Here is a 13,541-nt window from a genome sequence, read left to right as displayed (position 1 = left end):
TTATAACAAACTCTAACTAATGGAACTAATCAGTAATACACATCATCGCCAGATAGCAAACCAGTCAGCAATTTAACTAATCAAAGACGTAACCAAAAAAGAAAAGAAAACGCATTATGAAAGCGCGCGTCTTCTAGCTCTGTACAGAAGCAATACAAACAGCAACAGCAACAGCAGAGTGTTCATCCTATGCCTTCTTTAGCTTGCTGTTGTCCAGAATTTCCAGCATTATTTCCAACATCATTTGATTGGTTTGCTTGTGACAATCTTCTCTTTTCGTGCGCTTGAAGAGATCCAATGAGTTATCCTATTTTTAGCACCGTGAGATCCTTGGATTGCTCGATAGCAGCAAACACGTACTTATATTTTCCTGTTAGGCTCATCAAAATTTTCTCTACAACAAGCTGAGCAGTGATCGTTTCGTCATACATCCTCATTTGGTTGACGATGTCATCACTCTAGTTTGATACTCTGGATATTTTCAGAATCTTTCATTTTAAATTTCGAAAATCTCGTCGTAGAGTTTGAAGATTGATAGTTTCACCTTTTCGTCACCATGAAACTCTTGTTCCAAAGTGTTCCATGCTTCCTTTGTTGTAGGCGCATTTGATATCTTCAAGAGATGGGTTTCCCATAGCTCATGTGAATTTTGCTGAGAACGCATGCATCCAAATGTCGTGCAGCATCAAGTTCATTCTTTTCCACGTTACTCATTCCAGCTTCATTTTTAGGCTCATTGACGCCCTTCTCGACTGATGTCCATAGTCCTTCAGCATTGAAATGTCCTCATCTTGATCTTCCAATATTCGTATGAATGGAACCAAGGAGAAAGATGATCCCGTACTGCTTGAGACATTTTTTTACTTCCTAGGATCCAAAATGCTCTGATACCAATTTGTAAGTGCAGAGAATATTTTCTTTATTAAGCTACTTGGCTTTCTATGTTGCAAACTATGGTGTACAAGCCAATTTATAGGACCTATTGGATAAATCTAGAATTACCAAATATTAGAAAAACAAATAAGAAGTTTCAAGGTCTATATAGATGCATTGTCTCTCCAACACAATAAACATCATAATCAAATTAAGGTTACAAGAAAAGAACATACAGAAGTAAATAAATTAAAGAAATTTCCACACCCACTGAATTTGTTTTCAGAATATTACAACAAAATTGAGTCAGATCAGCAGAACTGATGAAGAAATTGTCAGTCATGAAATTCTTTTCCGAATCCTATGCTGCAACCATGAACGAATCTTCGATGCACTCTTTATCATACAACACATAAACAAAAATCTTGAATTCAAGAACCACCATTTTGATACTCATGACTCTGAAGCGTGGGCACAGTCCTCGTACCAGAAGCTGTAAAAGCCCTGACATGGCCGACCATCGAAACCTGCAAAGCCTCCTCTTGGTAAGCCCTCCTCTCCAACTCATCCATCCTCTCCTTCTTCTTCTTTGCATTCACCAACATCGCTATCATCAGCAAACTCAAAAGACAAGCCCCTAACGCACCTCCGATCGAGCTCACAATCACTATCTTCCCTTTGCTCACAACCTTCCCTTTCAAGGGCACCAGCGTCGACTCCACCACCAATCCAAAGTGTCCGTTCTTTGTTGCAACACAGACATTAGGCTGCGATTGGTTTGATAAAATGACTTTTCCATCATGCTCGAAGCTTGCGCACAAAGGGATGATCCCTGACGCAATAGCGAGCAAGTTTGTGCTGCTAAAGTCTACAGTGATGGGCTTTTTTCCGGCCTCAATTCCAAGATCAGATGGAATCGTACTGTAGTTTCTGTCAGCAAAACTGTAAGCAAGTAGGCCTAAGACAGGTGAGATGAGCTGATAGCCTGATAATTCGTAGCTGTTGTAGTACACAGACGACCATTCGGATCCAAGATTTTGTCGAACCAGCATGACTCGTTCCACACAGGGATGCACGTTCGCACCGATGCCTAAGTAGAATTCCTTGATTCTTGCACCATAACGTTGGAGACTGCCACAACGCAGCCTTATCGTGTCCACGTTTATGCCTGAAAGATTTGCAGGTAGGTTGATCTGCTGCAGTTTGCCTGTTCTCAAGAAGTTGCTCTTGTTGTATGATTTGAATGTGTAGTCTCTGATGACAAGATCAAGAATACGAGCCGATTTGATCTCTTGAGTACCGGGCTTTACTGCTTCTGGAGTCGCCAGTGAGAGGAGCATGAGAGTGAGGGTGAATATGAAGTCCATTTAAGTAAAGAGTTTGATCAAAGGATTGTTTAGTAGGGTGAGATTTCAAGCATGAAAAAAGGGGCTTGATTGTGTCTATGTAGTTGAAAGTTAGCTGTGTGTTAATCAGCTTCTTGTGCTATGTTAGTGTGGGAAACTAGGGACTGACTGCTGAGGGATATGTAAGATTCTGAGTGGCTTTTCTTCTGCTATCAAGGGTAGTGGAAAAGGAAGGCTATTTTCAATTTAAAGATGCACTGTACACCAGTCGGATTTTCTGTTTTAATTTTATGATTTATCTTATATCACAAAATTAAATGTATAAACTATTTTTTTAATGTAAACTGCATCTATGGATACCTAGCATTATAAATAGAGTGGAACATGAGATGAAATATAAAATTTTAATGGGTAAATTAAGTAGAGTTTTTTTGAAGTTTGACATAATTTGGATATTCTTCCATTACTTGAAAAATTACAAATGTTCGTTGATGTTTGGCGGAATTATGTAATTCTTGGATGAGGCTTGAAATTATCGATTTTGTCATTACTGTATTTTTTCTCTTTTTACAAAAATAAAAAATTGTGAAAGAAAATCGGACAAGTGGACGTAAAAATTTCAAAATTGCAAAGAATTATTCACTTAATCCATAATTTCAAATAATTCTAAAAAAATAGGTAAAAAACATAATTTATAATCCACAAGGCCACTTTATTTGGTAGTTCATCATGAAAAATTGATGAATGCCTAAAAGAGACTAATGGATTTGGACTAATTTTTAGACAATTGTTAAAATTAAGAAAATACATATTGATAACTCTTCAAACAACGTTGGAATATTTTTAATTGTATCAATTTTTAAGAGAATTTTATTGTGATTTACCCCTTTTTTTAATAGAAAATTTATTTTTTTCCATGATTTCATTCCACAGATACAAATATAATATGCACATCTTCACATCTTAGGTAGTAATTTATACTCTAGAGTATAAAATGTGACAAAATATTAGAGGTAATTCGATCACCTTTCTTGAGATTTGATATAATTATATATAAATTTTTACGATTTAAAAAATTATATTCAATATTTCCTGACATTTGTCACATCTAATAAATTGACTCTTTCACTAATTAATTTTATCAAATTTATTGATAGTAACAAAAAAATTAAATAAAAAATGAACATTTATCCAATTGACTTAATTAGGATATATACACTTAACCAAATGCAAGCAAAAAATTTCCTATTTTTAAGAATGATTGTCTTAAAATGCAGTATTATTATGAGCTATTTTTTTTTATAGAAAATACGATGTATTATTAAAAAGCATTCATAGAAAATATGGCAGAAAGTATTATTATGAGCTATGGAGGTCGGGGTGATGATTTTTGGAGCGTGAGGTAATAATGGTGATTGATAGAAGTCAAAAGAGGTGAGAAAAAGTGGGAGACGATGGCGTGCTTGGATTAGTGAACAAGACATAGCCTTCTACCTTTGGACCTAAAAATAGTCTAAAATAATAACTGGTGTGTTGATTACATGTCTCCCACTCCTCACAAGCCACCCACATCAATCAACAATGCCCTACTCGACGGGGACCACATAACCCTTTCATTGTTCCTTCACTTATTTTTTTGCAACTATTCCCTCGGTTTTTCTTTTTTATCAGACACTATAAATGAGTTGCTCTCTTGGACCTTGGTGATGGTGTCACGAATATATCATGAATTGTAGATAAAAAATTTTAATGGTTTATTTTTTTTTTAATTTTATGTGTTTTTTTAAAATAAAATTATAAAGTTCGTATAAAATTAGAGTGGACAATCTTATATATAACAAGGAACCGACCATGTCTCACACGGCATCAACTCTTTGTCTGCAATCAGTTGTGGAGTTTGAAAAACAGTTTAACCCTAGCATAATTTAAATAGTTGATTTACTGAATAAAATATTAAATTTTCAAAATTCATTGAAACAAAAAAAAAAAAGAATAAGAGAAATTTGATTTCATAAAAAAGTGAATGATAATTCTTATATTGTCACTAAGTATAAATTTAATGATAATAATTTTTTTCATTTCAATAATGAATTTTATAATTTCAAAATAGTGATTATCATTTTATAGAATTAGTTTGCTATTAGTAAAAATTAGTAGTAAATATAGTGCATAAAATTATTACTATGAATAATTTGACATATATATAATGACAACTTAGTTACAATAAATAATTGATGTCATTATATTTTATTGTTATTTAGTTATTATAAATGTATCACTAATTATTCATAGTAATAATTTCATGCACAATTCTTGACACTAATATAATTATGTAATGATAAGATAAAAAATGTTATCATTTAATATATTTTTTAAGTGAATTTTTAAAATTATTACTTATATTTTATTACTATTATTATATTTCTTTGTATTGAGTTTTAAATTTGTAGAATAATAATTGCAAATTAAATGAAATATATAAAGAAAATATAATTAGTAAAAATTCTAGAAAGTAGTATTTTTTTTGGGGGGAGGGGAGGGGGTAGTATATAGAAATTGGTGAGTAAGCCCTATTGGCCGCTAGGGCTCAACAGTGGTTGGGTTTAATCGTGTCTGCAATTGAAGTAGGATGTATGACAGTATTATTTGTGAAATTAAAGAGGATAATACCACACTTAATGAGATCAATTGCATCGCGCATGTTGCATCAAGCTCATAGTCAGAATTGATGCAACACACTTGACGACATCATTTGTGAGGATAGTAATTCGCAAAGCACAGCACCAATTGCATGTCACGCTGCATCAACTCATCTGCGATCGATATGGGATGCGAAACATCTTCAGTGAAGTTAGAATGCATGATACCTCCAACAATAGCCTCAATTGATGCAACATGCAATGCAATTGTTGTGAGCTCTTCGACTAGAATTAATATGGGATACATGACAATATCATTAGTGAAGTGAGGAAAAGATATTATGGTAAGACGAGGTATGTCCGATCTGATTTCATATTTGATTAATTGAATTGGCCTAAATTATAAAATGGTATGGCCTTTGTAGCAGAAGAGCATTCATTCCTTAACAGGTATTATAAAAAAATTGTAATGACTCCAGGCAAAGTCTTTCCAAATTGTGCCAAATGTTTTTACGATCAACATCACCATTAGAATAATTGATCGAATGCAGAAATTAACTTTGGTACTCTTTTAGGAATGACCTCTTTGAATTTATTAGACCATTTGTTGGAATGGACATCGTAACACATGGTTATAAGTATATATCCAGTTTGAAATGGCCTTTTGAACTTATTTGCGATGGTCGTGCCTTTTTTGCTATGGTGTCTATACCTCATCTTGTAATATCAATGCTAGCACATATTGTAACGACCTTGGGACTCCTATTGTGGATGTTTTTGTAGTTTCGAACGGCATCTGAAGCGACTTTTTATCCTATTTTAGTAACATCTTTTTAAATGGAGACATACTAGTGTTTGTATCTCATTTTGGTACGCTTTTTGGACAGATTTTCGTAATGGTTAGATGAATATATTCGAGTGGCTTTAAGAATAGATTTCAGGTTTTGTGATAATGAAGTGTATTTCTAAAATCCTTACAGAAGCCGTTACAAATGTAGTATATTTATATATAATTTATTTATATTTAAATTATAATAATATTTATTTTTTCAACACTTTGTTGATCTTTTAGTTATATTTTTTTTTGTTGAATTTGTTAAATGTGAAATATTATACAATTTATCTAGCAAGAAAATAGTAAAAACATAATTAATTAAATTAAAATAGCATTTAAAATTTATATTCATCATATACATACAAATTTAAAAGAAAATAAAAAAAGAAAAACTACCTTAATCTAGATCATGCTCCCCGTCGGTAGTGTCGCACTGTGCTCTTCCCGTCATCAAGCGTCGGGGTATCAGTTGGAGGTTAGACAGTCGGAGAGGCGAAGGGTCGGGACAGGTGGTCGCCTAGTGCTCCAGTGTCTCCTCGAGCATCGTGACCCGATCATCGAGGACTGGGAGTCACAAACTGTGGTGTCAGGGGCGGTACAGTAGTGAACGGGTTAGGGTGTGATGGTCCAGCAATTGTGAGGTGGGCCTCAAAGTCGAGATTGAATACACGCTCCTCGTCCAGCTGCCCGCTCCTGACATCCACAACTATTGCTCGGTGACCAAGCTTTAAGAAGATGATGGAGGATCTTGTTGGTCATTCGATGGCTGGGATTGTTGTTCTTCCATCATCCTCTGGAATGCCTGCTCTAAATAGATTAATGGATTAGTAAAATAAAATAAAATCAAGTTCAGTTGAAAATAAAAAAATTACGACTGATTTAGTCTACTTACCACGACTTCCTCTGCCCTCTGTCGGCTCCATTGCTAGTCCTCCTTTCTTTTATAAACTTTCTCAAACCCCTCTATCTGTTTGACAGTGCGACCTAGTAGTTCCTCCTGTCCAAGACCAACATAAAAATGATTACTGCATTAAAATAATAAAATAAAATTAAAATGGCTTAAGATAGTTATCATGTTATGCTTGTGCACCCCAAAGGAGGATGATCCACTGCAGTAAACAATAGCTGCTAGGGTCGGGTTAGCTGCCTAGTTGACCTTATTCTTTGCCGACTAAGTCTTGAACTCTGGACTTGCCCATATCCTAACAGTTAGCGCCAAATCTGATCGGCCAACCACAACGATCAGGACATTGAGCTCGGGCGTCCTCGAACTACTTCCGCAGGTACCTACCAGCCTGCCACTTAAAGACCTTGAACATCGATTCATTCAAGTAGCTAAAACAAAAATTGTAAGTAATCAATCAAAATCAATATTCACATTTGAAAACATAATTAAAAATTTGGAACAACTCATGCCTATAAATTATCAATCAAGAGGAGCTGGTACTCCAATTGAATTTGCCATATAGATTCCCAGGGATGAGGATATTAGTTGTGCACTATAGAATCGATCGCATTGTGAAAATTTCTATCTGCACTAAAAAAATAATTAAATATTAAAAATAAAAAAATGGAACAAAAATAATTAAATAAATTTTTTTTCGTTGCCTCAATAGCTAATAGTGACATACTGACAGTGGTAGCGCTGGTGGTGGTGGTGCATCCCACAACCTCCCTCGCAGCGGATGACCTTGCTGTGGCTAGATACACTGACGTGGTCTGCGGCATGGACGCAGGCCCTGGTGGTGGAGGTGGTGAAGGTGCTTCTGCATCTACAACAAGAGGAGGACTAGGTGAGCTACGGCAACAGCCTCGACCTGGATGGGGCGGACCACCGATTGTTATAGATCTATAACTTAAAAATTATACAATTAAAAACTATTAAATTTAATTTTACTTAATATAATAAAGTATAATATTATAAGTATTTAAAATTATTATTATATTATTATAGATTTCGTAAGTTATTATAAACTCTACTAATCGGACCATTTTTTCTAAAATGACACTAAAACCCAATAATTATCTTAAAATGTGTGCTAAATTCAATTATTTTTTTAAAATTTGCATTAAATTTCATAGTTTTTAGAAAATGTGGACTAAATCTTAATCATATTTCCTAAAATGAGACTAAAACTCAACATTTGTCCAAAGATGTGTACTAAATCTAAATAATTTTACGAACTTTTCTATTTTTTTGAATTATCCTATTTTTTTTATTTTCTAAATTATCATAAAATGTCATAAAATATAAAAAAAATTAGTAACAAAATATTTCTGAAAACTGCATAAAAATATCCCGGAAATTGCATACATGTCATATAAGTAAAAAAATAATCATAATACATAAAAATACTCCAAAATTCGAAAACATCTTTAGAAAAATGGCATAAACTTTTTCTATAAATACATACATATTTTTCATGAAATTGCAATCAACATACAACATACATACATTTTAATCCCAAAAGTTAACAAAAAATAAACGAAATAAATAATTATATCATTCTTATCATCATCATAAACAATATTATAAACCCAACATTTCGTAATTAATCAAAAATTAGCCAATAAATATTCTTTATCAACTAATATTACCCAATAATTCATGCCCAATATGCATGCGGTTTAAAATTAAAATTTTTTGGGTAAATGTAAGTTTTATTAAGTAAAATAATAGTACAGTAAAACTAAAATTATTGTAGAATGCACAAAAGTATCAGAAATCAAGAAATAAAAGGATAAAAATTGAAGAAAATATTTTTCAGAGTATTTTTGAAAATTTTATTATTTCATAAAAACTGAAAATTTGAGAAAATTTTAATATTTCTAAATATTTGTGAAAATTTCAGAAAATATTATAATTTCAGAAAAATATTAAGTATTTCAAAAAATATTTCAATATTTTAGAAAATATTTTAATATTTAGAAATTTTCAAAATACTTAAGAAAAAAATTGAAAAATATTTCATACTATTTCCGAAAAAACATTTGAGAATATTTATGAAAACTTCAGAAGAATTTAAAAATATTTTCTTAATACTTCCGAAAAAAATACTTCATGATATTTATGAAATTTCTGAAAAAAATAATATTTCGTATATGCATTTTTAAGTACAGAAAATCAAATAATTGCAACAAAAGTCATAAAAATTTCAACAAAATTTTACAAAATTCTCAAAAATAATAACAAAAATTAGACATACATATTTAAAAGTAATAGCAACAAGTTGGAGGTGCCTACCTGGTGGACCGAGGAAGTGGTGGTGGCAGGATAGGGAGCTTGAGAGTGAGAGAGGTGGTGGCGGTAGAGGGGGTTGGGGGAGAAGGTGGTGACGATAATGGTGGAGCCGAATGGCAACAGTGCTAAGAGAGGGGGATTGGGGTGGGGTGGCGGAAGTGGTGGGTTGCTTTGGAGAAGATAAAGGGAATGAAAAAATTCTGCTAAGTGTCGTCGTTCCAAAAATCGTTAAAAAAGAGTGATAGTGTCAGAATACTGGAGGATGATCAGTGGTTGCGATCCAGACGATCCGTTCTCGATCTTGTTCAATCCGAGGATCAGAAAACACGTCAAGCTAGTCAGGTCGGTCCCCAACGAAGGCGCTCCGACGCTCAAGTCAAAATACAGGTCAAAAAGATATAATTGCGAGTATTAAAGTAACATAAAAATGTCAAGATTACCTCTCTCAGTCGAAGTTTTGCATATTTATATAACTAGAATTTGTCAAAATGAGCTGCCACATGTCATGATCATGGGGACTGAATCTTTTAATCGGACGGCCCATCGCTAATCAAGCGCATGGATCGTGCCTAGGATCAGGATCCACGATCTCCTCCATAAATCACGCTTCTGGATTTTCTCTTGCTATATTTGCTGATAAGTTGACTTAGAGGGGTGACATTCTGCTTTTACCCTTAATGAGGGGTACATGTGTCATTTAATATTTTTTCTCATCATTACTCCCCCAGTTCTGAGGTGTAATTGATTACACTAAAGAAGTCGAAAGCATTCTTCTGGTCTGTCAGTACTGTCGTCTCGGTTTGTGGGATAATACGTGTCCACTGATAACTGGTGTATCGATCTGCAAGTTGCCACGCGTTGCTCTAGGGATGGCTTTCTTTGTGAAGTACATGCTCGCCTCCGGCTTATATATATAGTCACCTTATTCGAAAAAACTTGTCGACTTTGTCATCTGCCAGTGATCGCTGCCTTCAACCATTCGATCCAGCTTTTTGTCTCCAATTTCAACATCCTCATCCTCAAGGTACCATGTCCTCCTCTAATTTTGATTACAATTCTGCTTCAGTCTCTTTTTCTCCTAATATCTTATGAAAATTTTTAGTCTATGTTAGAGCATAGTCCTTCGACGGGTATAGTTAGTACTGTTAAGTTAAAGGTCCAAAGCATAAAGGATAAATTCTTTATTCCCAGTAGTTATGAGGTCATAATACCTAAATCGTTTCATCGCATGGGTATAGTTAGTACTGTGCCTTTTCTATCCATCATTTTCAGGCTGGGTTACGCTTACCTCTGGCTCCCTACGTAGCCCAAATTCTTAGTCGTTTAGGCCTGTGTCCCATGAGTTGTCGCCCACTTCTATCCGCCATATTATTCTTTTCATCATCATCATGAGAGTCCACCGTTTTGAGCCAAATTTCGATAACTTCTGGTCACTATACTCTTTCAAGACCTCCAAAAGATCTGGGGATAGGGATTTCTTTTATTTGTCTAGCCGGAATGACTTAGATATCTCGACCCCTTGACATCTAATATTGGTCCTTGTAAGAAGAAGTTTATCTTCATTCGACCACCTCCGGGTCGTGAATGGCCCTTCTCGTTAAATTGGAGTGTAGACAAGCCAAAACCAGTAATTGAGGGAGGGGGGCTGGAAGGAGATCAAATTACTAGCCTTACCTCCTACCGGTATGACCCGAAGAGGATTCTGGTAGAGGAGATACTCTTCCTGGCACATCTAACTCCAGCACCTCTCCAAGTTGAGGGTTCCTTAGGTGAATCATTTCTTCGTTTATCGCTGTATTTTCTTTTTACTTAAAAATTTCTGATTTGGACTACTTTATGCAGACGGTATGGTTATTCAGGCTCGAATTACACAGCGAATAAGGGCTCCATCCAACCTCAACCTCAACCTTCGAGGGCTCCAACCAACTTGAACCGGCTGCTTTGGCGACTCCTGAGGCAGTACCTCCCCTAGCTCTTATGACGATCGAACTGGGATGCGAGGATACAAGGTCTCAGAGATTTTGGGTGCCGAGGAGGAGAGATCGCGAGATCGATCTCCTGTCAATGAGGGGAGCCCCAGCGAAGCATTGAGGAAACGCAGGCAACGTGGCAAGTCTCCTGTGAGGTATTATAGACAAGTACGATCTCGATCAGCTGGTTTTGATCATTCTGAAGAGGCTACGGTCGAAGAGGAGAAGAACATGGAACTTCTACAAGGGGTGTCCGAATGTTGGAGATCGGCTCGCGAGGACCTTCGCATCCCCATCATCAGGCGGCTCGATTGGAGGGTGAAAAGTTGGTCCCAGACAGGAAAATTTCTCCAAATAGTACTATTTTCAAGTCTTAATCTGGTCAGGACTCTTGGGAATTATATAATGCGGGTTGTTTACCTCGCGACCAAGCCGCTCTTCTGCAGACTTTGTTCACCCGGATTGAGGAACATTGTGCTCATTCTCTGATACAGGTAATTTCATGGTTTTAACTCTTGTTCGAGCTATTTCTAATTCTAACTCGGATTTCCTTTTAGGCGGCCAACTTCGTTCGAGGCCTATCTCTTAAGTGCGCCGGTTTTTGACAAATTAGATTGTTGAGGAGCCTAGGACAGGGAGCTGAGGAATAGAATCTCAGAAATTTCTGGTCGGGAGGAGGACTGGGAGAGGCAACGATCGGAGTTGGAGGCTCGCATCAAAGACTTGGAAGAGAAGATGGCCTCTGAGGTGGCTAAACCCAGTGCCACTGGAAAGGAGATCGGGTTCGAGGCCGGTCATGCCGCAAGGAAGATCATTGGAATGATCAAAGGTCGTAAAGATTTTATTAAGTCTGAAGAGTTCGCGAAGTACGTCTTCAAGGTGATCGTAATTTCTTAAAAGCTCCAGCGTTCGAGTCGGCAGTGGAGACGAAGGCGACGGATTATCTAATGCAGGGCTTTGATAGATGCAAGGCCGAAGTGACTACTCTAAATGAATTTGTGCCTGATTTTGACGCCTCCGACTAGATCCCGGCCTTGATGCGAATCTCCAACCCTTTCCCGAGGAAGAAATCCCACCAGCCGTTGAGGATGAGTTCACTGTGCTTCTGGAAGATATCGAAGAGGATTGAACTCTATAGTAGCCTTTTGTTTTTTTACTTTCTACGACCTTGAATATTTTGTTGATCAAACTATCAAACTGTTGATTCTATCAGACTGTTGATTCGACCAGATTACAGTATCTTTTTCAGATGCTTCTTTGTAGATTTTTTATCTTTCACAGATCTAATATGTGCTGATCGCGCTAGATTTCTTGATATCTTTTTCAAATCTAAAATCCTTAGATACGGTCTTTCACAGATATAGGCTTTGTTGATCGTTTATAATCTCTTAAGATCTTTCTTAGATCTCGAAAGTTGGATGTGATCTTTCAAAGATTTACTTGGACCCTTTTCAGATTCTACTGTTGATCGTCCGTATTTGACCTTTCTCAGATTCAAGTAAAAGATAAAACAAAATACATCGTGATCATATTTAATTTGAACAATCTTTCTCAAATTCTTATTCATGATCGAAACGAATACATAGAACTTCAATGGATCTTTTACAGATCATTTTCTATTCGTTTCACAGAGCACAATATCAACATCATCTTTCTCAGATACAATGGGGTTCTCTCATACTTACCATTTTTCAGGCGTCCGCTTTAAGTTAGAATTTTTTGAGGTTTTGGATGTTCCATGGTCGGGGCAAATTTCTTCTGTGCATATCTTGAAGCTTGTATGTCCCTTGTCCCACGACCTCGACCACCTTCTACGGTCCTTCCCATCCTGAGTCAAGCTTCCCCACATGTTTCGAGAGCTCAACTTTTTTCAAGACTAGAACGCTTACTTGTAAAGGTCGGGGTTTTAGTCTTTGGTTGTGGTTGCGTAGTATCATGCCTTTGTGATGTATTATTTTTGCGTAGGAAATATCTCTTTTTTCTTCTACCATCTCAAGGTCAAAGATCCTTTGTTCCTCATTGGTCGCTGGGTTGTAGCTTTTAATCCTTTGAGATTCTTCTCCAATTTATGCAGGAATTATAGCTTCAAAACCATATATTAGACAAAAAGGGGTCTCACCTATAGTCAACCGCAGGGTCGTTCTATAAGCCCACAATATTCCAGGTCGTTCTATAAGCCCACAATTTTCGATCCCAATCTCGATTTCAGATGCTGGAGGATGGTTCTGCTCGTCACATCAGTCTATCCGTTCGCTTGGGGGTGGCCTACTGCCTTGAAGTTCTACTGAATCTTTAATTCTTTCAACCATGCTGTGATTTTACGCCCCTGGAGTTGTGTTCCGTTGTCGGATATCAAGATTCTAGGAATCTAAAACCTGCATATTATATTTTTCCAGATAAAATTGATCTTTTCCTTTTAAGAGATTTTTGCCACGGCCTCTGCTTCCACCCACTTAGAAGAATACTCGACCGCCACAATAATGAACTTTTTCTTTGCTCGTGCTGGGGGTAGTGGTCCCAATATATCGATGCCCCACTGGTCGAATGGGAAAGCAATCTGAAGTGGCTTCATTGCTGCCGCGGACGCATGAATTTGGGAAGCGTATTTTTGGCAGTTTTCACATTTACGAACGAAAT

The 13,541-nt window shown here is 36.2% G+C and overlaps 1 protein-coding gene across 1 annotated transcript; it reads right to left on the bottom strand.

Annotated features, from left to right (window-relative positions):
• LOC105157179 lies at positions 1,026 to 2,445 on the bottom strand. Its single transcript, XM_011073510.2, has one exon. It carries the CDS (start codon positions 2,238 to 2,240, stop codon positions 1,305 to 1,307), a length of 936 nt encoding a protein of 311 aa, XP_011071812.1. The 5' UTR covers positions 2,241 to 2,445; the 3' UTR covers positions 1,026 to 1,304.

Source organism: Sesamum indicum, linkage group LG1 (genome assembly GCF_000512975.1).
Source record: "Sesamum indicum cultivar Zhongzhi No. 13 linkage group LG1, S_indicum_v1.0, whole genome shotgun sequence".
Lineage (NCBI taxonomy): Eukaryota > Viridiplantae > Streptophyta > Magnoliopsida > Lamiales > Pedaliaceae > Sesamum > Sesamum indicum.
This window is presented reverse-complemented; position numbering and strand designations above follow the sequence as displayed.